A 27,188-nucleotide genomic window follows, 5' to 3' on the forward strand; every position below is an offset into this window, starting at 1 on the left:
ACGTGTAAAAATAATGAAACATTTTTAGAAACTTCTTTGAAAATAAAATAGAAGGACATAAGAAAAAGGGTAAAAGTAAACAAAATGAATAAGAAAGAAATAAAGAACGTTATTCAGGTGTATTCTAATTATATAATACAAATGCAGAGTCACTCAATGACCTCTACGTGTAACGAACCATTTGTTATCATACGATCAAAGGCAATTTCACATCTCCCTTGTATATTAGTATTTTGGAAATTGGATTTTTAATTATAATTCCATTTTTTTTTTTGAGTTGACTGATAATAAACACACATAAAAATATTCTTGTTACCAATCCCACCTTTTATATTTTTTTTCTCATTGTGTCTCTGTTAAAAACAAGTTAACCCCATTAAGTTTTGTCTGAATTTCAAACTAATGTATTAAGACTTTTGATCGAAAAAAAAATACGATTATATTGATGTAAAACTTACCTCTAAACGATGCTTAAATGATCGCAATAAATGGGGTGTTGATTTAGAATGGGTGTCAAAACAAACGATAAAACTTGACATTGACGACTTCAAAGATCGATATTGACATCATCAAACGTCTTAGTGGCTTACCTAGCATCGTCGCCAAGACACAATATTACCATTTTAAAGCGATCATAATCGCAGGTATGGGTTTGTTTACAGATAGTTACGATTTGTTTTGTATCCCTCTTATCATGAGGATGATTGGAAGGATATATTATCCTGAGATACATAGAGACGTGGACCAGAAGTAATGGTTTGAGGTTCCAACAGTCATTAACTCGACGATGATATGCGTCGCGTTAATGGGGGCCGTGATTGGTCAACTGGTCTTCGGCCGGCTTGGTGATTGTGTCGGATGACGCCGTGTGTACGGAATTTCTTTGGTGATGATGGTGGTGGGGTCTATTGGATGCGGATTTTCACTATCTAAATTGACATCAATGGTGTTTGTTAGCCTTGGGTTCTTTCGGTTCTTGCTCGGGATTGGAATAGGAGGGGATTACCCGTTATCGGCTACTATTATGGCGGAGTTCGCTAACAAGCGGACTCGTGGAGCGTTTATTGCGGGTGTGTTCTCCATGCAAGGGTTTGGGATACTTTTGAGTTCGCTTGTTTCCATGATAGTGTGCTCCATTTTTAAAGCTAGTGCCAACGAGTACAGGCTAAAGAGGCCGTCCGACCTCGCACCACCAGTAACCAATGCTCCGGTCCCACCTGAGGCGGACTTGGCATGGCGGCTCATTCTCATGTTTGGTGCAATTCCAGCATCTATGACTTACTATTGGCGGATGAAGATGCCTGAAACCGCACGGTATGAACAACTGATCCTTAATTCTTTCTATCTAGGAACTTTAACCAATAGTATTTCTAGATGGTTTTTGGAAAGATTCATAAAACTAGATAATTTTTTTGTGGTACAAGTGTATCATGAAACAACAAACGCACATTCAAGATTTTTATTAGGGTGGACAATGAATTATTTGGAGGTCAAGATCATCATTTATTAACAGTTCATTTAACAAATAGTTTAGATTGCTTTAATAAGTTGTTACTTAAATTCATTTTAGTAATCTAAATACACAATTTTTATTTTTATTTTCTTGTGTCTTTATTTTACTGTAATTGTTAAAAAAACACAATCGCTACAAAATAATTTATTTTACTGATATATAAAAAGGAATTACCTAGTTCTACATCTTGTAATCAAGAAAGACTTAACACCGTAAAAATTACAGATTCACGGCTTTGGTCGAGAAAAACACATTACAAGCAGCAAAAGATATAGGGAGAGTGATGAATGTGCCACTTAGTACAATCCAGGAAGATGTCGAGATGATGGAGACTCCAAACACTCGCGCTGCTTTGTCGAACACCTACCCTTTCTTCTCTAGGGAATTTCTTCGACGACATGGTCGAGATCTCATCGCCGCATCTGTCAACTGGTTCCTCATCGATATTGTCTTCTACAGTCTCAACATATTCCAATACCATGCATTTAGCGGCCATATGAAACGGAAAGAAAACATTAATCTTTACAAAGATGCATTGCAGATCGCAAAATTCCAAGCACTCATTGCTATCTGTTCAACGATCCCTGGATATGTTGTGACAGTTTACTTGATTGATTACGTTGGGCGAGTCAAGATTCAGGCAGCCGGGTTCTTCTTCATGGCGGTAAGCTTGTTCACAATGGCAAAGGTTAACAAGGGCGATTGGGAATCCAAGCAAAATTTCGGTTTCATTATTCTCTATGGGCTCACTTTCTTTTTCTCAAATTTTGGGCCAAACACGACCACGTTCATAGTTCCAGCAGAGTTGTTCCCGGCTAGGTTTCGTGCAACTTGCCATGGGATTTCGGGTGCGGTTGGAAAAGTAGGGGCGATAATCGGGTCAGTTGGGTTTCTGTGGGCTTCTCGTGATCGTCATTCGGCGTCGCATACGTTAACGTTCATGGGCGTGGTTTGTGTTTTAGGGTTTTTTGTGACGTATTTTTTTACAAGAGAGACAATGGGGAGATCATTGGAGGAGAATGAGAATGCTGATGAGTTCACCGGTGTTTGGTTTGTGAGATTTTGGCCTCATAGGGCTTGGGCTAAAAGAAATGAAACTAACACGGGTGAAATGGCGTCTCTTTATGTATAATATGTAGATATTCTTATTGTTTAGATTACAACCATAAAAACTTTATAGGCAGTAGAGGTGATGACTAGTGATAGATGGTTAGATGAAAGTTTAGGAAAAATAAATTACGTGCGTATATCATATTTGATTCGTTATTTCGATTTAAAGAGATTGGTGTGTTAGTTATATATTATAATGTTCTCATTGAAACTAATGATTGAAAATATATTTATAAGAGAATGAAATACTATTCGTCTTCACCTTCATCTTTATGTTCATTTTCAACTAAAGACTCATCTTCGCCTTTATTTTTATCTTCATCTTCGGTTTCACTTTCACCTTCTTTTCGAATCGTCTGAATCGTATAAGAATGTTGGACCAAATCCACCATTAACTCGTTATGTAACTCTTTTGAACACAGGGTCGTGCGTATATTCTTTTAGAATTAATCCCTTCTATGTAAAGTTTAGGGTTAGTTATGTAAAGTGTCAAACTTTGTTTTAGTTAGTTTTAATATTTATGTATTGTAGAAGGGTTGAAATTGTAATTAGCATTAAGACATGAACAATTTGTGGTCTATATGTATCTTCCAAGATTAATGAAATTTATACCTTTTGCGATTATTATTCATAATCTTCATCTTAATTTCTTATATTTCTAGGCAACGAATTGGCATCAGAGCCATGTTTAATTGCCCGCTGATTTGAAGATTTGCAATAGGCTGATCATAGAATCATCATTGGAATTGGATTCAGTAAGCAATTAGGTCTTTGCGGATTTGGTTGAGTGATTCAACAGAATTCGAAATTGGATTCATGTAATCATCGGCTACAATTTTGGATTTACCAAAAATGATCATACCGGCCTATTCGAATTGGTCAATTTCACTGAAACAGAATTGTGTTTCTGTTTGTAGTAATTGGAAAAGAAAAAGAAAACATATCTTCTAGTTGATAAACCATCAACGTTGGTGAACGTATTGCTTGAAACAATTGAAATTCAAGTTTGTGGTGTTGGTTGGACCTGTTATGTTTCACGGTCAAACAAGGAAGAAAGGCCATTGGATTTGTTCTTTTGATGAATTAAAGCCACTCTAATTGGTTTTGTCTTTATAATAATAAACAAAAGAATCAAATTGTGATTTGGTTAATAGCAAACGTTTGTTGTTTGTTGTGTTTTGATTGTAAAAGGGGCACACCTTTTTGTGTTGCTACACCCGGTCGAACAAAAGATACCCAGAAACACATTTGTTGTGATTTATTAAATTTTGTTCTGGACCATTTTAACCCTAGCCAAGTAACCTAATAATCCTTTATGTTAAAGCATCATATCATTAGGACTTGTTAGATAATTGTTTTGCTTAAAATATTCATTTATAAGGAATTTGTTCTTTATATTTATTTAAGAAACCAAATTTTGATAAACTAAGCCAAATATTGGATTGTGGGTATCCATTATTATATTTGGTTTAAGGTTTATTTAGTTTATCATACAAAGATGTAATCTTTGCTTAAAGAGAACCAAGTTTTTTGCAAACTTTTCTTTTGATTCTTATAAGTTTAAGAGGATATTGGAACCTTAAATTGTACTTTGTGTATAATTATTATTCTTGATTGATGATCATGTTAGAAACACCAAAGGATAAGAATTCTCTTGAAATCCTTACCAATGCCCTATGTTAAAGTCCACAAATTATACAATATGGGCGATTCGAATGAAGATCATATTAGATGCAAAGGGTCTTTGGGAAGCAATAGAGCCCACTATTGAAACAAATGCGGTCATCAAGAAATACAAGTGTGCAATTGCATTTTTGTTTCAAACTCTATCAGAAGATCTACTTCTACAAGTGGCAGAATGTAAAACTGCAAGAGAAGTGTGGGATGCACTTAAAACAAGACATCTTGGTGCAACACAAATGCAACAGGCTCGGTTGCAAAGCATCAAGTCTGAGTTAGATAAGTTACAAATGAAAGACGATGAGACTATTGATTCTTTCACAACGAGGCTAACAAATATTGTTAACAAGTAAAGCAACTAGCTGTGGTGCAAAATTCGAACAACCCACGTTAGTAAAAAAAATCTTAACCTCTATGCTGGATAGAGTTTTGCAAATAATTGCTTCAATAGAGGAATTTACGGATCTAGACAGTGTACCCATAGATGATGTCATCAGGAGACTTAAACCTTTTGGAGAAATGATTAAGTCTAAAAGAGGAATTGTACCTGATTATCAAGATAACTCTTGTTCACTCGACACGATAATGAACATGGTCGTGGCCAACAACTTGGAAATCGTGGATGAGGTAAATTCCACTCGTCATGAGGACGAGGCATGAAATATTACCAAGATAGAGAGGAGACCTCCTTAATCAAAAATATCTGACAATAAACCACAAGAAAATAATAGTGAGCACCCCACAGCGGGCACAAAAGATAAGTCTCGCATTGTGTCTTACAAATGTGGTAAGGTTGGACATTATGCCTACAAATGTCAAAATAGAAAATACAAAATGGTAAGGCTCTCTTAGTTGAAAGTGAAGATGAATAGCCTACCCTCTTAATGTTGATATAGAGAAGACAAAAGTTGATCATGAGATATGATCAAAATCAAGGTTGCAAAAGTCGCTAGGCGGACCCTAGGCGGCCGACTGGGGAGTTGGGTGTACTCGGAGAGTACTCGGAAATGGTGAATATAAAGAAAATTAATTTTTGGATATTATATATATGTCAAATATCATAAGTACGCTAATATTTTATAACAAAATAAGTGAATATCGATATAAATAATAGAACATATATTTTTAAATACTTAATTATTTTAAAATCTACTAATCATTAACTAAAAAAACTGATATTTTTTTATAATATTATTTAACTATGAATTATGTTTTCGTTTTTAGGTCAAAATCGTCCTAAGTTAACCGACTAGATGTGATTCTGGCTGGCGTTGATCACATTTGATCGATTCTCAGTAACTAGGCGGAGTTGAAGCAACTCTACTCGGCGTCATACCTTGTAGCGAGTAGTCAGGGAGTACTCGGCCTTGGAGACCTAATTTTACAACATTGATCAAAATGTAGAAGAAACTCGTGTGAAGCAAGGATCGTGTGAAGCAAAGTTCGTGAGAAGCAAAATGAAGTTATGAGAAGCCATGGTCGTGAGAAGCAAATCGAATGAAGCAAAATCGTGAGAAACAAGTAGTGATAAGCAAATCGTGAGAAGCAAGTAGTGGAAAGCAAATCACGAGAAGCAAGTAATGAAAAGCAAGTCGTGAAAAACAAATCGTCAGAAGAAATAAAGTCATGATAAGCAAACGAATTCGTGTGAATTAAATCAAATAGAGCATTTAAAGAAATGAACGAAGCCAAAGTTTAAGGATTAAAGAATAATGGCGTGAAAAGACGAAGATAGAAGACTTGAAGATCAGAAGACTCTATCTTTACATGTTCATGATTAAGGATGTAAATGTTAGAATTAATTCCTTCCATGTAAAGTTTAGGGTAGTTATATAAAGTTTCAAACTATGTTTTAGTTAGTTTTAATATTTATGTATTGCAGAAGGGTTGAAATTGTAATCAGCATTAATACATGAACGATTTGTGGTCTATATATATCTAATGAAATTTATACCTTTTGCAATTCAGTTATAGTTTGATTTTTATTCAGAATCTTCATCTTAATTTCTTATATTTCTAGGCAACATTTTCCACTCTCTCATCCATATTGCTTGAGTTTGTTCTTGAACATCTTCTGGTATATATCTGAAGAAGAGGAATAATCCATTTTTTATGTTTTGAGTAGAGAGTTTTGTAGAGTTTCAGTAGAGACTATGTTGTTGTTGTTTAGTGATGGATAACTGCATTTAAAAGATGAGTTTGAATCGAAGATGCATTTAATTAAATGATTGAGAGAACTGAGTTGTGATAGGTTCTATTGCCTTTTGTTTGTCACTACGAAATTGGTTTATTAAGAAACAAGGGCATTGCTTTTTGGTTCATTGTGTGTTTGTCACTACTAAGTTGGTTTATTAAGAAACAAGCATAAATGAACGAAAGTTCAATATATTCTGATAGTGCTGTGTTCATTGTTTTGGCACGACAATTTATTTGCAGCTACAATGACTCGATGAGCTATCATTTCCGAGCTTTATAAAAATTTCTTGATGTTGATGCGATGATGCATAGCTGAGCATTGAGGGAAATGGCGATTGCCTGAGCCTATTATGAAAATTGCAACTGATTTTTACCCTAATTTGATGACTTTGACTTTTAAATGGTCGAAGCCAATTATGATCCGAAAAATATTGATGTGTTCATTGTTTCGGTGTGATTGTTTCGGTGTGACAATATATTCGCAGCTATAATGAGTTAATGCTATGAGCCTTCTAAAACTTTCTTTGATTAAAATGACCGATTTGTGGTGTTGTTTGGACACCATTACTTTCTTCAGTTGCGGTTTCACCAGCACCCCCCCCCCCCCTTCCCGACAACGCGGGGGGTTATACCTTTTCCGACATACTATTGCCAATGGCTATACGGCTCTCTATCGCAGCCCAGGTTCCATTGTGAACCATAGGCGGCATTGGCATGATGGTGGTTCGCCGTCGTCTATCGTTGTCGGGTTCCGATTCGAAGCCCTTGATGGCGGTGGAGTGGTCACGGTGATATTTTGTCATGGTTGGTGGTTTTCGGTAACAAAACCTTTTCTGATGGTGCGGGCCCAATATTATCTGTGTCATCATTCACATCATCAAAAACTAATGAATTTAAACACCGTTGAAAAAGGCTCAATAGAGAAACAAAAACTAATGAATTTAAACTCCGTTAAAAAAAGGCTCAATGGAGAAAATAGGTTAAAATTTGGGGCCGTCGAAAATTATTTCTTAAGTTAGGCTTATCGCCGGCCAATGGATCAAAGTTAGGATTATTAAAATCCAATATTCCTAAAAGACGAACATTCTAAGTTGACGTTAACAGGACTGTTGGAGTTGAAAACAAGCCCAATCTAAGTTCATGTGACAATGTAAAATAATATGTAAACAGGGTTGTCGAGTTGGAGCAGGCCCAAACCAACTTGTCATCAACAAATGGCAACTAGGTAACATGTTCAACATTATTACATTACAAAAACATTTATTCATACAACTGACAAAACAAATATATAACAGGTCTAATATATTGTGGAGAAAAATGGTATCTTGAAGGGAATGGACATATGATAGCATATATATGCAATTCGTTTAGCACACTAATACTAGCAAAAATGCCATAAGTAATCCTTTTTAAATCAAAATACAATAAAATTTGACCTCTATTTATCGTTCTACAATGATTATTCATTACTTGTGGCATGGAGTGCAAGACTGCAAGGCAAAGAATTTTGGGACGAACCCAAAATACCCTTCTTCATAGTTGTATTTCTTTCGATTCCACACACACTATGAATAATTACTTCGGTTTGTAACTTCATTAATGCTAATCAACGACCTATTTCGTGGTAACGTTTGGACGTCCTTAGTTTCTTTAATTATGGGTTCACACCTCCGTCGCACCGCAGCTAGTTCTCCACTAAAAATGGCAGCTACCTCATTTATAATAAAATAAATTCATTAACATTTCTTCCAACCCTTAGATCACCTTATAATTTCTGTAAGTGTTTCAATATTATTTTCTCTGACCATGCTAAAAAATTAGCATTGTTTTAAGTTTTAAGTCCTTTAGCAAATGATTTGTTGTTCTTAACAAATAATCATACAACCAGTTATGCTTTTAATCAACCAGAGACTTTGAAAGATGCTTGTGTACTTAGGTTGATATGGGGTGACAAGGAATAGTAGTATTACAAATTCATGAAAATCCAATCTCTGATGATGTAAAGCATTTTATACGTGTGGCTAGTTTCAAGGGTGTTCGTTCAATGTGAGACCCCGAGGGTTGACGATGCTCTAATATCTTCACTAGTTGAAAGATGTGTCTAGCAACACACACGTTTCATATGTTATTCGGAAAAGTAAATGTAGCCTTACAAGATGTGGAAACTTTGTTCGGTTTACGATTGATGGTACTGTATTGTGTGGCGTTGAACGTTAATAGTCAAACGAGGAAATTATATCAAGTTTTTATGAATTAACCAGTAATATGATCACCAGTGATGAAATGAGATCGCAAAGACTAAACTCGACATTTATTCTAAAAGCCACTCAGGCAACTTAACTTCTTGATATTCCTACCGAGAACTTCGATGTATGCAACGAGCAAGAGCAGTAATTTTACTTGTAATCGGTGGAACAATATTTTCTGAATCCGACAACAATTGGGTCCTTGTTAAATTTTTAAATCACCCAAATGATTTAAATGAATATGATATGATTAGTTGGAATTTTTTTCCAAATCAAAAATTAAAAAATGGTGAAATGGTTTTTAGGAGAGAGAAGTGGTTGTAATGGTTTATAGGAGATCCGTCATTTGAATGGCGGATCTCAGATTATATATATGTCATGTCAGTTTGTGTCGGGTGAGGTGGACAACTATTGGGTGTTCCGCCATTTGAAATGGCGGTTGTGATACTTTTATTATGTATTCCGTCATTTCAAATGGCGGATGTCACTTTTCTGATCCGTCACTTTAACTGACGATTCACGTTTCCCAAAGTAGCTTGCCCCTATGTGTAAAAAAGACATCTGCCATTTGAAATGGCAAGTGTCGTCTTGACATCCGCCATTTCAAATGAAAAGTGTGAACAGTATATGTACTAACAGATTTGACCATTGATTGACAAGCACAATGCCCCATTTTTCTTTTTATATTTATTAATATATGTTTTTTAATTTTATTTTATTTTTTAAAAAGACATTATTTATAAAAATAATATAATTAATTATTAAAAAAATAATTTGTATTACTAAAAGGACTAATCTGTTTTTATTTTTATTTTTATAATTATTAATAATTAATTAGTATTATTAAAAAACTAATAATTAGTATTATTAATTAACATTAAAAAGCTAATAAATATAAATAAAAGTAATTAGAGAACTATTTCAAATGTTTGGTTTTTTTTTTTTGGAACGACCAACTAAGTAACGCCAGGTACTCTGTACGCGGCCCCCAATGGCTAAAGGTAGTCCGAGCCGGCCACGAGTCCGGACGGACGGAGCCCCTAGCGGTCCACCTATTGAGGGATTCCCCGGATAAAACCCGACCCTCACGCCCGCCAAACGGCACGACAGCGAGGAGCCAGTAAAACCGGGTGAGATCAAGACTCGAACCCTGGCAAGCCAGGGTCATCCCTCATATCTCTCATATAAATTAGTAATAGTGAGCTTTGAACCTCTTACCTCTCACTATTATTAAAATTAATTAGTATTATTAATTTCGTATTTTGAAAAAAGATTCATGAGTTACATGTTTGGTTTATTAGATTATATGAACTTTTGATTTGAGTAAGTAGATAACTATTTCAAATGTTCAATTGTTGTGTTGTAGATCGAACCGTACGAGCCATTGCTTTATGGTAGTAACTCAATTTTTATATTTATTAGTTTTCTAATTTTAATTAATAATACTAATTATTAGCTTTTTAGATAATGCTAATTAATTATTAACAATTAACAATTAAAAGTAAGAACAGATTAGTCCTTTTAACATATAAATTATTTTTTAATAATTAATTATATTATTTATAAATAATGTCTTTTTAAAAATAAAATAAAAGTAAAAAACATATATTAATAAATATAAAAAGAAAAATGGGGCATTATGCTTGTCAATCAATGGTCAAATCTGTTAGTACATGTACTGTTCATACTTGTCATTTGAAATAGCGGATGTCAAGACGACACTTGCAATTTCATATGGCAGATGTCTTTTTTACACATAGGGGCAAGCTATTTTGGGAAACGTGAATCGTCAGTCAAAGTGGCGAATTAGAAAAGTGACATCCGCCATTTGAAATGGCGGAACACACAATAAAAGTATCACATCCGCCATTTCAAATGGCGGAACACCCAATAGTTGTCTACCTCACCCGTCACAAACTAACATGACCTATATATAATCTGAGATCCGCCATTTTAAATGGCGGATCTCCTATAAACCATTACAACCATTTCTCTCTCCTAAAAACCATTTCACCCTTCTTTAATTTCCTATTTTGAAAAAAAATTCTGATTAGTTGGAGCACTGTTATTCTTGCTGTTTTGTACAAAAACCTTTGTAATGCCATTGATATTAAGTTGATCAAGATTGGCGGTGTTGTATGACCGTCGGACTGGTTGGATTAGATTTAGAAACAATCAGATGATGTTGTAAATAAAATAAAATTAATACAGTTTATATATCTAGTATAGAATCATCGTACTCAGTATTGTTGGATTTCATAGGCCTTTTGTTTAGGCCCGATTTATTATTTGAAGTCCAAAGGGAAGACGGGTGTAGGGTGGCCAGACCGAAGCCCGGTCCGGTTTAGATTTCTTGTTCAATAATTTACAAACCCTAGACCAGTCTCTATTTAAACAACGATATGTACTTGTAATCCCTTGTCAGTCAATAAAGAAATACCTAGTTGCCACCTGTGGACGTAGGTCAGTTTAGACCGAACCACGTTAAATCCTCGTGTTCGTTATTGCTTTCGCGTGTGTGTTCAGTTTCGTGTGTGCGTCTAATCCTAACAAGTGGTATCAGAGCTTAGGTTCGTATCACACGAAGAACACGTTTTTTTTTTAACCAGTCTCGTACGTCGTCGCCGCACCAAGAGTCGGAGCTAGGGTTTCGCTGCGATACCCACAGTCTGTTTTCTTTGCGCCGCGGCAGGAAGGATAGTTGCTGGAGTTTTAGGTTCTGTTTCTTATTTCGAAAGCTTTATCGACCACCGTTTACCTCCGCAACAAATCGCTGTGTAGGGCAGTTAAGCCGACGCGCGAGGATTGCAGAAACTTTAAGTCATCAGCTTTCATTACCGAGCAAAGAAAGAATTAAAGGTCACCGGCAGAGAACCTCTAGGGTTTACCACGAAGAATGTAACGTCTCGTAGGATAAACGAGTCTTTTCGGTATTGTTAGTAATGATTGTTTGTAAACCAACAGGCGTTTGAGTTGTGGGGATACTTAGGAGTTCTCTAGCTCGTGGTGATTTCGTGCCTTGTGTCAGGTGAGTTCATGATGCCCCTTTTCACTCTTTTCAAGTTTTGGGCTAGCATACACACCTAACTGATTTTGCTTGATGAACCGTTTAAACTATTTTACATGGGCTTTCTTGTATAGAGTATGCCTTGGGATGATATTTATGTATGTCTGGATGTATGTTTATATATGTGTTATTTTATGGCCAATAATTGGCGATGTTTATTAGTCGTTATCGACTAAGGATGTTTGCGTATGCCTACTTTGTGTTTGCATACGTTGATGGAATGTTACATGTTTGGGTTGTACGTGTGCTCGACCCTGATGTTATTACTTGGATGGAATGTTACGTGTTTGGATTGTACGTGTGCTCGACCCTGATGTTATTAGTTGGATGTCATGTATAGGGATATGATTCTATAGATATATAAGTATGACGACTTATCGTTTATTTTGGCCTAACCGTTCATATCCCGTTTTATATTTAAATTCTTGGGATGATTTATAAAGATGTCAATTATTAAAACTTGAACTCACTCAGCTTAAGCTGACTTTGTGTGTATGTTAGTGTGAGTTTCAGGTTAAGAAGAGGACGCTCACCGCTTGGACGTGCTCGAGACTACTTGGACGGTTGAAGGCATATCTAGTCAGGGATTTAAATAATGAACACTGTTTCTTTTCAATTATTACTAGTTTTATTTAATTTTGGCTTTGGGCATAGTCCCCGGGTTTGGGGAACTTGTTTTAGTACTTATGATTTTCTGCTGATTTTATACTCTGATCTGGTTTTCAAATAAAATGAATTGCTGTGGGTTAAAATTTTGTTAAGTTTTTGGGAATCTTGATACTTATTATTCCGCTGTTATTTACTCTGAATCAGTTTTAAATAAAACGAATTTTACATGGTTTTAAATTGGTATGAATCTTGGATATGATTACCAACTGTAGGATTCCTGGGATTCGGGGTCTTACAAAGAAGGTCATAAGTTTGGCAGATAGGCAGGAGCATGAGATTTGGGTTTTTGCTTAGTTACAAGTTATACTGTTGGGCCTATTTTTTGATCTCCCTTTTTTTATTTGGGCCGTGAACTTGGAAGAAGTTTTGGACCAAATTTTTTATGGTATTGAGCGGTAAAAAGAAAAAGGATAGGGTGTGATTGAATTACTTTGGGTTATATTAATATTTTTTGGTAGCTTTGCCAAGAAGTTAATTTAAGTCGAAATCCTATCTTGCAAAGTACGGGGCGTTGAATCAAGATCCTATTTTATTGAATAACAGTTGCTAAGTTAGAAGAAGTCGTTTAAAGAAACGGAGAACCAGTGCCAACTGCGATTGTCAAGTTTTATCGTTTCAGTTTAAAATTTTCAGTTTCTGATTTTCGGTTCGTTATTCCACTGCGTTGAATAGGTTGATTTTTTTAACAGAGTTCAGTAGAACAGCCGTTAAGTTCAGGCCCGTGCCATTGCTGTGTCTGTCTCTGTTTTTATCTAGTTTTTTTTCGTTTAGTCATTTTCATGGCAGAAGATGGAAAGGTTTCGATACAGAAGTTTGACGGACAGAAGTTTGGTTGGTGGAAGATGCAGATTGAAGCGATACTTTGTCAGAAAGACTTGGATGTAGTGCTTGAGGATAAAAAAGCAGAAAAGATGTCAGAAGCAGATTGGAAGAAGTTAGACAAGAAGGCTAGGGCTTGCATTACTTTTTCGTTGTCGGAAGATGTCGCGTTTAACATCATGAAAGAAACCATAGCCCATGGTATGATGGAGGCACTATCTAACATGTATGAGAAGCATTCGGCAGCGAATAAGGTTTATCTTATCCGAGAGCTAGTGACAACAAGAATGAAAGAGGGTGGGTCAGTTACAACGCATATCAATAATCTTAATTCGATCATGTCCCGCTTAGTGTCAGTTGGCATTAAGTTTGATGATGGAGTTCAAGGCCTATTGTTATTATCCTCTTTACCCGAAAGTTGGTCGCAAACGGTGACTGCGTTTTGTAGTTCGTCTACAAAAATTACATTTGATGGGATTCGAGACCTGATTCTGGGAGAAGATTCAAGACGCAGAAGTTCAGGTGAATCATCAGGAAATATGTTAGTCACAGAAGGTAGAGGTAGGGGAAAACAGCGAGGCAGTGGGAGCAGGAAGAGGAGTCAGTGTAAGACTCGTAAAGATATTGAATGCTGGAATTGTAAAGAGAAGGGACACTTCAGAAATCAATGTCCGAATGGTAAGAAAGAGGTGAACATTATAGAAGACGACACAAATGACGGAGTCAGTAGTGATGAGGCTTTGGTTTGCAGTGTTGAGAGTACGTTGATGCTTGGGTGATGGATTCTGGTGCATCGTTTCATGCCACTCATTGTAGTGAAGGGTTGTAGAATCTTAAGTTTGGGGATTCTGGGAAGGTTCGACTAGCGAATGATGATATTTTAGAGGTTACGGGTATGGGAGACGTTGATTTGATAACTTCAGCTGGTAATTCTTGGACTTTGAAAGACGTGAAGGTAATTCCAAGTTTGAAGAAACGTTTGATTTCAGTTGGGCAGTTGGATGACCAGGGGCATGATGTTAAGTTCGGGAATGGGCAGTGGAAGGTAATCAAAGGGAATCTCATGGTTTCTCGTGGAAAGAAAAAAGGTTCATTGTATATGGTTGATCTGTCACAGAAAGGAGTGGATCCAGTTTTGGTGAAAGACAAAATCCGGTTCACAGAATCTCGTGGGCAGAAGAAGGTTCGTTTTGCAAGTAACAAACCCAGAGCCAAAGTGAAGATTCAGGATGAACGAGCTAGGAAGGTTAAATCAGTTGGGGGACATCGTGACAGTGGGAGCACAAGTCGTCTTTCAGTTACAGTTCCAGGTCGGCAGTGGATTAAGAAAACCAGTATTCTAGCTGTAAAAGTCTCTCCAGTGAATTACTTGCTGAATTTGGAGAGTGTTTGTTCTCAGGTTATCTCAGGATCCGGTAGTTCGTTACAGTTGGAGCCGGTAGGGACAGAGAACGAGTCAGGGGCAGTTTTAGCCATGACTGACGTGTTGGAGCTCCGGGGAGCTTCAACGGGCCTTCAAGTTCATTGATGAGAAGGCGGTGGCAACTAGAGGAAGTTAAATGGTTAGATTGAAGAAGTACGATCAGGAGTGTAGACAAGAGTGCTCAAGGCCTCCGAGTGGGAGATTGTTGGGTTTCGTAGGCCTTTTGTTTAGGCCCGATTTATAATTTGAAGTCCAAAGGGCAGACGGGTGTAGGGTGGCCAGACCGAAGCCCGGCCCGGTTTAGATTTCTTGTTCAATAATTTACAAACCCTAGAGTAGTCTCTATTTAAACAACGATATGTACTTGTAATCCCTTGTCACTCAATAAAGAAATACTTTGTTGCCACCCGTGGATGTAGGTCAGTTTAGACCGAACCACGTTAAATCCTCGTGTTCGTTATTGCTTTCGCGTGTGTGTTCAGTTTCGTGTGTGCGTTTAATCCTAACAAGTATATCCCACCAATAGCAAAGCTATGGTAGGGTCTGAGGATGGTAAGATGTAGACAGCCTTACCTCTACTCCATAAGAATAGAGAGGCTGCTTCCAGCGAGACCCCTGGCTCGATATCTAGTATAAAAAAATATGAAAATACTTTCTGTTTTGATATGACTCTGTAAGCTTATTAAAATATAAATAAGATGAGGAATATGAACCATAAAATGAGTTTTTGAAGGGAAGGAAATGATCGAAAAGGAATACTGAAAATCTTGTCCGACCAATAACCGATAGGCTCAACAGGGAACATTTCAATAGGCTTAACCAGGCTAGTTCCCGGTCCAACCGCTCTGAAACTTCCATGATCTTTTGCAAATAATAGTTTGAAGACTGTTATAGTTGTTAAAAAATGCTAAGACAATAAGTTATTAATTAGTTGGTCTAGGTTTCAGAAACCTCAAATGACTTTGTGTAGGTGGTATGATTGTAGGAAGGTTCGACTGTCAAGTATCCAAGTCATCAATTATCGCAAAAAGGGATCTTTCTAAGAAAGAAAATTCGTGTGGTTTATAAGTCAAGTGTCCCAGTGACATTGATTATTTGCATCTGTCCTTTACTACGAAGTTGACTTTGAATTTTGTATTCTGGACTCCTTATGTATTAGAAGTACTAATTAAAGAAGAAGTTAATTACGAGGACCAAGATGCAGTTATTATGATGTGGACATAAACATAAACAATAAACAATAATTTTCCAATTAAGTATTTTCTCATTTTAAGTTTATCTATTTTTCCCATAACAAGAAAGCAAGATGTTGATAATATGATTATATGAATATCGTGGTATATATATATCAATAACAAAACTATAATTCATTTGTTTATTTAAGTTAAACAAATGAAAGTGTATGCATAGCATACAAAAATAGATACCAAACGGTATGTGATCTAGTTGTATCATAGTTTCATTAGAGGCTAATTGTTAGTATTCTTGGGTCCTAAGTGAAATACATATTCGGGTCCTAGTATAAATTTTATTCTTATGATCATAACTAGTAAGACTGAACTCATGTTTCGCGGTGAGGACACGATCAGTATCAGTTCGCTTCGTTACGTTTTGAGGACTTGATATGGCAACCAAAGAGAAAAACAAAAAAATAAATTCGTGATATGTCTAAAAGAATATCGACATGTATTTTAAATTGATAGGAAATCATACAAACTGTATGAATATTAGTATTGTTTCCGAAATTACGAATGTTTTTCGGTCGTAATGGTCCAGACTATTTTATAGCTCCAAATAAAATAAACGTGTAAAAATAATGAAACATTTTTAGAAACTTCTTTGAAAATAAAATAGGACATAAGAAAAAGGGTAAAAGTAAACAAAATGAATAAGAAAGAAATAAAGAACGTTATTCAGGTGTATTCTAATTATATAATACAAATGCAGAGTCACTCAATGACCTCTACGTGTAACGAACCATTTGTTATCATACGATCAAAGGCAATTTCACATCTCCCTTGTATATTATTATTTTGGAAATTGGATTTTTAATTATAATTCCATTTTTTTTGAGTTGACTGATAATAAACACACATAAAAATATTCTTGTTACCAATCCCACCTTTTATATTTTTTTTCTCATTGTGTCTCTGTTAAAAACAAGTTAACCCCATTAAGTTTTGTCTGAATTTCAAACTAATGTATTAAGACTTTTGATCGAAAAAAAAAATACGGTTATATTGATGTAAAACTTACCTCTAAACGATGCTTAAATGATCGCAATAAATGGGGTGTTGATTTAGAATGGGTGTCAAAACAAACGATAAACCTTGACATTGACGACTTCAAAGATCGATATTGACATCATCAAACGTCTTAGTGGCTTACCTAGCATCGTCTCAGGATTTTGACTAGGAAACTCCCAGGCAGTTTCCATTGACATGTATATTATTTATATAAATACATGGTTGCTATTTTTCCTTTTGTATATTATCTAGTCAAGAAATTACACTAAAATGGCACTGAAAGTTTTATCGGCTTTAGATGTTACCAAGACACAGTATTACCACTTTAAAGCAATCATAATCGCAGGTATGGGCTTATTTACTGATAGTTACGATTTATTTTGTATCCCGTTTGTCATGAGGATGATAGGAAGGATATATTATCCTGAGATACATAGAGATAGAGACGTGGACCAGACAAAATGGTTTGAGGTTCCAACAGTCATTAACTCGACGATGATTGGTGTCGCGTTAGTGGGGGCCGTGATTGGTCAACTGGTTTTCGGCCACCTTGGTGACCGTGTTGGGCGTCGTCGTGTGTATGGTGTTACTCTAGTGATGATGGTGGTGGGGTCTATTGGATGCGGATTAACGCTCTCTAAATTGTCATCAATGGTGTTTGTGAGTCTTGGGTTCTTTCGGTTCTTACTTGGGATCGGAATTGGAGGAGACTACCCGTTATCGGCCGCTATTATGGCCGAGTTTGCCAATAAGCAGACTCGAGGAGCGTTTATTGCTGGCGTGTTCTCCATGCAAGGGTTTGGGATACTTTTAAGTTCGCTCGTATCCATGATTGTGTTCTCCATTTTTGAAGCTAGTGCTGATGAGAGCAAGCTAACGAGGCCATCCGAAGTTCCACTATCAGCAAACATTTCCCTGGTCCCACCAGAGGCGGACTTGGCGTGGAGACTCATTCTCATGATTGGTGCAATTCCAGCATCTATGACTTACTATTGGCGGATGAAGATGCCTGAAACGGCACGGTAATTTTCTTTTGGTGCTGCTAAACGTATCTCTTTTTACAAACTTAGGGTGGGTCCGAACATGACTTGCCTCACAAGAGTGTATATGTTAATTTTCTTTCCATATAAAGACTACTTTTCAGTCACAAGAATATAAATCATTTCTGACATGAAGGTTTGCTTCCACAGGTACACGGCATTGGTAGAGAAAAACACATTACAAGCAGCAAAAGACATAGGGAAAGTGATGAATGTGCCACTAAGTACAATCCAGGAAGATGTAGAGATGATGAGCACGCCCAACGCTCGCACAGCTTTCTCAAACACCTACCCTTTTTTCTCTCGCGAATTTTTTAGACGACATGGTCGTGATCTCATTGCGGCATCCATCAATTGGTTTCTCATCGATATCGTCTTCTACAGTCTCAACATGTTCCAGTATCATGTATTTGGAGGCCACATGACTCCGAAGAGCCTCATGAATATATACAAAGATGCATTACAGATAGCGAAATTCCAAGCACTCGTTGCAATCTGTGCGACGATCCCTGGGTATTTCGTGGCAGTTTACATGATTGATTACGTTGGGAGAGTCAAGATCCAGGCAGGCGGGTTCTTCTTCATGGCAGTAAGCTTGTTCACGATCGCAAAGGTCAATACTCGCGGTTGGGGATCTGATCAAGGCGTGGGTTCCATTATTCTATACGGACTTACTTTCTTTTTTTCCAATTTCGGACCAAACACAACCACGTTCATAGTTCCGTCGGAGCTTTTCCCTGCAAGGTTTCGTGCAACTTGCCATGGGATTTCGGGTGCGGTAGGAAAAGTAGGTGCGATAATCGGTTCAATCGGGTTCTTGTGGGCTTCCCGTGAATCTCATGGGCATGGGGTCTCACACTCGTTAATGGTGATGGGTTGCGTTTGTGTTTTGGGGTTTTTTGTAACGTATTTTTTTTACAAGAGAGACGATGGGTCGATCATTGGAGGAGAACGAGAATGTTGATGAGTTCACCGGTGTTTGGTTCGTGAGATTTTGGCCTTGGGCTAAAAGAAATGAGATAAGCCCCGGTGAATGATTGCTTATCCGAAGTACATACATGATTATTACTTACATAGATGGTTAAATCATGGTTTGCAGTTTATACAACGATATATAACCGAGCTTGTATCATATCATAACTATTTTAGTAATAAGGAAATACGGTGTTGGAAATTACGTTTACTTTCAACTAGGGATGGCAAATTTGACTCATGGGTTGAATGGGTTGTATTAAAATGTATATAATGGGTCAGAATTGGTCAAGCTAGAAAAAGAAAAAGATTGAAAAGGGTCAAAACGGGTTGACATCTCTTGATTTTTTTTTTTTATGAAACGAGAAAAACGGAGGAAACTTTTTAGTTTTTTTTACTCTTTTAGTTTTAGATTTGTATTTCGAGTTATGATTTTTTAATTATTTTTTTGAATTTTTTAATGAGGGGTTTTTGAAATGGGTCAAAATGGGTTGAGATTTAAGAAACCCCTCATTAAAAATTTCAAAAAAAATAATTAAAAAATCATAACTCGAAATATAAATCAAAAACTAAAAATGTAAAAAAACTAAAAAGTTTCCTCCATTTTTTTCGTTTCATAAAAAAAATACTCATGAGATGTCAACCCGTTTTGACCCGTTTCAATCCTTTTCTTTTTTTAGCTTGACCCATTCTGACTCATTATATACATTTTAATACAACTCATTCAACCCATAGGTCACATTTGCCACCCCTACTTTCAACTATAAAAACTTGGTTTAACCAGAAGACTAGAGCTTGTCATGGTCAATGATTTAGGTTGTAGGTAAAATAATGTGTATAACCTTATAATAAAATCATTATAAGCAGTCATTTTAGCCATTTCCTTTTCAAAAAAAAAAAAAAAAAACCAGAAAAACAAAGCTGGTTAGACATTTTAGTTTTAGTTGGCACAAAGAACATAGATAAGTAATACGTATGGGTTTCACAACACAACCATTCAAGACGATGGCACATGTGACATGTATGATCAAAGAAATGGAATTAAAATGAAAACGAGTTATTATATATATTATATTAATTGCATTTTATATTGTGTAGGTTAAACTGAAAACGAGTTAAAACGAACTTATTATATTCGACTGTTGAATATTTATAGTTTAACACCAAGTCTTGCTTTAAAATAAGCCAACAAAACTTGATATCACGTCAAAGAAAAGTAAAGAAAAGAAAAGAAGATTGAAGTCATTTTGGTTTTTCATATATGTGTAATAGGAAAAGATATATAGAACAAAGTCGTTTTGAGACTTGGAGGTTTGCATCAAAGAAAATACGAAGAAGTATTAAAAGAAATGGAGTTGGGCTAGCATTTGAAAGAAAGAAATATGGGCTCCTTCACTAATTCTTGAGTTGACTAGCATAGTAGACTAAAATAATAATAATAATGTGGTGGATTACATTTATGCGGACTATGAGGCCCACAAGAATTAGGGAATCAAAAGAGTTGAAAGACAGTAGGTCGTAGAAGGGTTTTGATTGGCAGGCGGCTAGAACGGGAGTGGCACAAAAAGGACAGCAACCTTTGGCTGTCACGAATTCAACGCTACCTGTGGACGCAAAAGTGTGTACTCATTTAGTTATTTACTCGTTTCCTCTATGGACTTTGGTTAATTATATTTTTAATAATGTGCGTTATTGTTAAAGTCATCTATCTTATGAATTCATTCTATAATACTGTGTCATACAGTGTTAACTATGCGTTAACTGGACATTCGCCGAAAACACTGTTAAAGCCACCTAAGCCTGTTGCGGTTCATGTGAACGGGCTTCAACGAATAAATTATATAAAAAAAAACCAAATTTTATACTAGTTTTATAAAGCAACCCAAACAATAAAAATTATATTAAAAATAATATATGAAAAAACATAAAATAGAAAAAAAAAACAACACTAATAAAGCCCAACTATTTAAGCATTCCAAACAAAAAAGGCCACCAAACACCAACAAAAAAAAAGAAAGAAAGAAATACTAATAAATCCCTTGTATAACCCAAGTTCAAACAACCCACTTCCTCTTCATCTTCCTCATCGCCTATTGCTCCTACACACAAAAAATAAATAAATAAATACCTCCAACGACACCGAACGGCTCTTTCACAATTCCCAATACCTGACGTTTCTTTTCCAGCTGCAAGTGGGCTCGCGCCCCCTCTCTCGCGCCTTGGATCGTGCCACCATCTTGCGGTGTGTGCTACTGATGTCGCTTGCGCCACCTCGCTCGTGGCTACCTTCGCGAGCCATAACACACAGTCTAATGAAGAATTTTCTATTGGAAATATTTATTTTCTTCGTAACTATAATTGCCTAATTGTTTTCGTAATCACCTCCTTGTTGACGGTCTATTTTTGTTTAAGCATGAACTATGCTTATCCTAGTAATTCGGATTGTTTTTCGTTGATTAAAAAACACTTGTGTTTTATTAATTTAAACGAATTGTGTGTGTGTTCTAGTATTTATCTTTTGTCATTCGATTTTAGTTTCTTTGTTTTGGGAAAACATGGTTTTAACTTTAATCAATTTTAACGTTTTGATAATGACTTGATTAACACAATGTGACATAAAATAGTTTTAGTTCATCATTGATAACTATATGCCACACACATATCCCTTAACACATAACTGATAATCATTAGTCATAATTAAGCAACATGAGACTTTAATCAACACTACACACATCTAAGATCAAGATTATCAAGTTTATGTTTACTAAAAGTTAAATCAAGATTTTTATACGAAGATGAAGAAATTATAGGATTAATCCTTTGAAGATCAATTAACAACTTAATTATGATAGGTTGTTAGTATTTATAAACTTAGGAAAAGTTTATAAAATTATATATTTAAAAACATTTGTTTAAATATAAAAATATTTGAATTTCAAATATTTAAAAGACTTTTTTCACTCTTGGTAAGTTTTCTATTCTATCCATGCATCGAACAACTAAACTCACCAAATGGGCAAGTCAAACTCAAAGAAGGTAAGGGTTAAAATTTAAAAACTATGTTTAACCAAATTGGTGAAATACTTGGGTTGTGTTGTACAAAGAAGTGGGAAGTGATAAGGACATGTTCCCACATGTGTTGGTTAACCTTAGAATCCAAAAATTGAAGACAATGACCACAGACAACGTTCGTATTAGTAAGTCCAAAGCGATCGTTGGCCACTAGTCCCTTATCCTTGTCCCTCACATACTTGGCTATAAATAGAAGACTTATCCAAACTAAGTCTTCATCTTTTTGCTCTACAATATTTACTTATACAATTCAAGGCTAATCTCTTCCATTAATCAAGTCTAATCAAACTTCAATTATATAATGAAGAGATCAAAGTGTATAGCAAAAAGAAGGGCTTTTCAAAGCCAATTTCCAACCATCTTACTTTTAATTTGAGGGGTCAACACAAGAGGTTGTTCTAATGTTTTGACAAATAAGGATTCATCATTAGTTGATGATTTGAGATGGGAACATACTACCTTCACATAGTATTGCTTTGTATTGGGTTGGTAACTCTATTTTGATGTACAGTTAATTAGTGTTAGGAGAAGACTAACTATCTTCATATAGTGAGATTAGAATAAATTGTAAAACTAAGTACTTGGTGAAGAAGGTGATCACTTCCTTTGAAGAGTGACACGATTCTATTGGTGATCCTTACCATTTTAGGGAGACGACTAGTGAAGAAAACTCTCGATCCTGGATCGTGGAGAGGACGTAGAGGTAGAGGTAGAGTGAATTAGTTAACATTCACTTAAACCTCTAGAAATCTGGTTGTGTTATCTCTAACCCTAAACTCTTTACTTATTTGTGTTTATTTCTTTATAAGTTTTGAAAAGAGTATAACAAAGTCATTAGCTCATTAAAATTAGATTCAGTAAAGAAAAACTATTCACCCCCCCCCCACTTTTACACGCTTTGCATCGTGAGTGATTTGCTAATTAAAGGAGTGTTAGTATTACACGCTTTGCATCCAAGTTACAAATATTAATACTTCATAAAGTATTAATATTAACTTACTAGATAAAAAACTATTTATAAAAAGTTAAAAACAAATATATTTAATCATGAAATGAGATATAAGTTAAAAAATAAAGGCATTAGCCACTCCAATGTCAACAAGAATCAAACACGAGACTATAATGTTAACAACCAACATCTTAGCCGCTCCATTATTTTTCTAATTTGTTTAGAGGGTGCATTTTAATTTTATAAGGTGGTGCACTCCAGAATTTATATATAGCATTACACTACTATTTCAAAACTCGGGAGTTCCCGTGCACCACCAACCATCAAGGTAGATCCGCCCCTGTGTTCTTGTGTGGTCAAGCTTGAGATGTCAAAATCAATATTAACAATTGACATCCCATCTTAAAAAGACTCACTCAGATGTCGGGGGTAGTTTCAATCACTGTTTTAAAAATAAAGTTAAAATGAAATAATATTAATGATAATAGAGAGTAAAATCAAATTAAAAATGGCAGTAACCAACCCGTTATTATTATATATGATGTCAAAACATTAAATTCACTTGTCATGTTAATACAACCAAATGGGCACCACAATATGAATCACACAAACAAACATGAAACCTATTCACTTAGATATTGTTTATCTCAAAAGTCTTCGGAAGCATATGCTAAAAATTTGTAACTTGGAAACTCCCAGGCAGTTTCCAATCATTTATATTTTGTTATTTATATTTCTTATAAAGTCTTCTGTTTGAACCAATCCATAAACTAATCTGAAAAATGGCGCTCAAAGTTTTATCAGCTCTTGATGTCGCCAAGACACAATATTACCATTTTAAAGCGATCATAATCGCAGGTATGGGTTTGTTTACAGATAGTTACGATTTGTTTTGTATCCCTCTTATCATGAGGATGATAGGAAGGATATATTATCCTGAGATACATAGAGACGTGGACCAGAAGAAATGGTTTGAGGTTCCAACAGTCATTAACTCGACGATGATATGCGTCGCGTTAATGGGGGCCGTGATTGGTCAACTGGTCTTCGGCCGGCTTGGTGATTGTGTCGGACGACGCCGTGTGTACGGAATTTCTCTGGTGATGATGGTGGTGGGGTCTATTGGATGCGGATTTTCACTATCTAAATTGACATCAATGGTGTTTGTTAGCCTTGGGTTCTTTCGGTTCTTGCTCGGGATTGGAATAGGAGGGGATTACCCGTTATCGGCTACTATTATGGCGGAGTTCGCTAACAAGCGGACTCGTGGAGCGTTTATTGCGGGTGTGTTCTCCATGCAAGGGTTTGGGATACTTTTGAGTTCGCTTGTTTCCATGATAGTGTGCTCCATTTTTAAAGCTAGTGCCAACGAGTACAGGCTAAAGAGGCCGTCCGACCTCGCACCACCAGTAACCAATGCTCCGGTCCCACCTGAGGCGGACTTGGCATGGCGGCTCATTCTCATGTTTGGTGCAATTCCAGCATCTATGACTTACTATTGGCGGATGAAGATGCCTGAAACCGCACGGTATGAACAACTGATCCTTAATTCTTTCTATCTAGGAACTTTAACCAATAGTATTTCTAGATGGTTTTTGGAAAGATTCATAAAACTAGATAATTTTTTTGTGGTACAAGTGTATCATGAAACAACAAACGCACATTCAAGATTTTTATTAGGGTGGACAATGAATTATTTGGAGGTCAAGATCATCATTTATTAACAGTTCATTTAACAAATAGTTTAGATTGCTTTAATAAGTTGTTACTTAAATTCATTTTAGTAATCTAAATACACAATTTTTATTTTTATTTTCTTGTGTCTTTATTTTACTGTAATTGTTAAAAAAACACAATCGCTACAAAATAATTTATTTTACTGATATATAAAAAGGAATTACCTAGTTCTACATCTTGTAATCAAGAAAGACTTAACACCTTAAAAATTACAGATTCACGGCTTTGGTCGAGAAAAACACATTACAAGCAGCAAAAGATATAGGGAGAGTGATGAATGTGCCACTTAGTTCAATCCAGGAAGATGTCGAGATGATGGAGACTCCAAACACTCGCGCTGCTTTGTCGAACACCTACCCTTTCTTCTCTAGGGAATTTCTTCGACGACATGGTCGAGATCTCATCGCCGCATCTGTCAACTGGTTCCTCATCGATATTGTCTTCTACAGTCTCAACATATTCCAATACCATGCATTTAGCGGCCATATGAAACGGAAAGAAAACATTAATCTTTACAAAGATGCATTGCAGATCGCAAAATTCCAAGCACTCATTGCTATCTGTTCAACGATCCCTGGATATGTTGTGACAGTTTACTTGATTGATTACGTTGGGCGAGTCAAGATTCAGGCAGCCGGGTTCTTCTTCATGGCGGTAAGCTTGTTCACAATGGCAAAGGTTAACAAGGGCGATTGGGAATCCAAGCAAAATTTCGGTTTCATTATTCTCTATGGGCTCACTTTCTTTTTCTCAAATTTTGGGCCAAACACGACCACGTTCATAGTTCCAGCAGAGTTGTTCCCGGCTAGGTTTCGTGCAACTTGCCATGGGATTTCGGGTGCGGTTGGAAAAGTAGGGGCGATAATCGGGTCAGTTGGGTTTCTGTGGGCTTCTCGTGATCGTCATTCGGCGTCGCATACGTTAACGTTCATGGGCGTGGTTTGTGTTTTAGGGTTTTTTGTGACGTATTTTTTTACAAGAGAGACAATGGGGAGATCATTGGAGGAGAATGAGAATGCTGATGAGTTCACCGGTGTTTGGTTTGTGAGATTTTGACCTCATAGGGCTTGGGCTAAAAGAAATGAAACTAACACGGGTGAAATGGCGTCTCTTTATGTATAATATGTAGATATTCTTATTGTTTAGATTACAACCATAAAAACTTTATAGGCAGTAGAGGTGATGACTAGTGATAGATGGTTAGATGAAAGTTTAGGAAAATAAATTACGTGCGTATATCATATTTGATTCGTTATTTCGATTTAAAGAGATTGGTGTGTTAGTTATATATTATAATGTTCTCATTGAAACTAATGATTGAAAATATATTTATAAGAGAATGAAATACTATTCGTCTTCACCTTCATCTTTATGTTCATTTTCAACTAAAGACTCATCTTCGCCTTTATTTTTATCTTCATCTTCGGTTTCACTTTCACCTTCTTTTCGAATCGTATGAATCGTATAAGAATGTTGGACCAAATCCACCATTAACTCGTTATGTAACTCTTTTGAACACAGGGTCGTGCGTATATTCTTTTAGAATTAATCCCTTCTATGTAAAGTTTAGGGTTAGTTATGTAAAGTGTCAAACTATGTTTTAGTTAGTTTTAATATTTATGTATTGTAGAAGGGTTGAAATTGTAATTAGCATTAAGACATGAACAATTTGTGGTCTATATATATCTTCCAAGATTAATTAAATTTATACCTTTTGCGATTATTATTCATAATCTTCATCTTAATTTCTTATATTTCTAGGCAACGAATTGGCATCAGAGCCACGTTTAATTGCCCGCTGATTTGAAGATTTGCAATAGTCTGATCATAGAATCATCATTGGAATTGGATTCAGTAGGCAATTAGGTCTTTGCGGATTTGGTTGAGTGATTCAACAGAATTCGAAATTGGATTCATGTAATCATCGGCTACAATTTTGGATTTACCAAAAATGATCATACCGGCCTATTCGAATTGGTCAATTTCACTGAAACAGAATTGTGTTTCTGTTTGTAGTAATTGGAAAAGAAAAAGAAAACATATCTTCTAGTTTGATAAACCATCAACGTTGGTGAACGTATTGCTTGAAACAATTGAAATTCAAGTTTGTGGTGTTGGTTGGACCTGTTATGTTTCACGGTCAAACAAGGAAGAAAGGCCATTGGATTTGTTCTTTTGATGAATTAAAGCCACTCTAATTGGTTTTGTCTTTATAATAATAAACAAAAGAATCAAATTGTGATTTGGTTAATAGCAAACGTTTGTTGTTTGTTGTGTTTTGATTGTAAAAGGGGCACACCTTTTTGTGTTGCTACACCCGGTCGAACAAAAGATACCCAGAAACACATTTGTTGTGATTTATTAAATTTTGTTCTGGACCATTTTAACCCTAGCCAAGTAACCTAATAATCCTTTATGTTAAAGCATCATATCATTAGGACTTGTTAGA

At 35.9% G+C, this 27,188-nt stretch overlaps 2 protein-coding genes and 1 pseudogene across 2 annotated transcripts; all 3 read left to right on the plus strand.

Annotated features, from left to right (window-relative positions):
- The first annotated feature begins 874 nt into the window (after positions 1–874).
- Positions 875–2,658, plus strand: LOC143543967 (putative inorganic phosphate transporter 1-9). Its single transcript, XM_077036162.1, has 2 exons — positions 875–1,314; positions 1,739–2,658. The coding sequence occupies exons 1-2, from the start codon at positions 890–892 to the stop codon at positions 2,643–2,645; spliced, it is 1,332 nt and encodes a 443-aa protein (XP_076892277.1). The 5' UTR covers positions 875–889; the 3' UTR covers positions 2,646–2,658.
- A 14,581-nt stretch (positions 2,659–17,239) lies between these two features.
- LOC143543968 (putative inorganic phosphate transporter 1-9) lies at positions 17,240–19,116 on the plus strand (annotated as a pseudogene).
- A 4,586-nt stretch (positions 19,117–23,702) lies between these two features.
- LOC143543969 (putative inorganic phosphate transporter 1-9) lies at positions 23,703–25,795 on the plus strand. Its single transcript, XM_077036163.1, has 2 exons — positions 23,703–24,530; positions 24,955–25,795. The coding sequence occupies exons 1-2, from the start codon at positions 23,785–23,787 to the stop codon at positions 25,793–25,795; spliced, it is 1,587 nt and encodes a 528-aa protein (XP_076892278.1). The 5' UTR covers positions 23,703–23,784.
- Positions 25,796–27,188: the final 1,393 nt, after the last annotated feature.

The sequence above is a fragment of the Bidens hawaiensis genome, unplaced genomic scaffold, assembly GCF_021521415.1.
Source record: "Bidens hawaiensis isolate Kalapana, Puna unplaced genomic scaffold, B.hawaiensis_p1.1 tig00013397_1, whole genome shotgun sequence".
Lineage (NCBI taxonomy): Eukaryota > Viridiplantae > Streptophyta > Magnoliopsida > Asterales > Asteraceae > Bidens > Bidens hawaiensis.

Bases quoted from the DNA above. Each gene is read 5' to 3' on its own strand.
- LOC143543969 (XM_077036163.1), top strand. From the start codon at position 23,785: ATGGCGCTCAAAGTTTTATCAGCTCTTGATGTCGCCAAGACACAATAT. The intron at 24,531-24,954 runs GTATGAACAACT...TAAAAATTACAG, and splicing joins AAGATGCCTGAAACCGCACG to ATTCACGGCTTTGGTCGAGA.
- LOC143543967 (XM_077036162.1), top strand. From the start codon at position 890: ATGATGGTGGTGGGGTCTATTGGATGCGGATTTTCACTATCTAAATTG. The intron at 1,315-1,738 runs GTATGAACAACT...TAAAAATTACAG, and splicing joins AAGATGCCTGAAACCGCACG to ATTCACGGCTTTGGTCGAGA.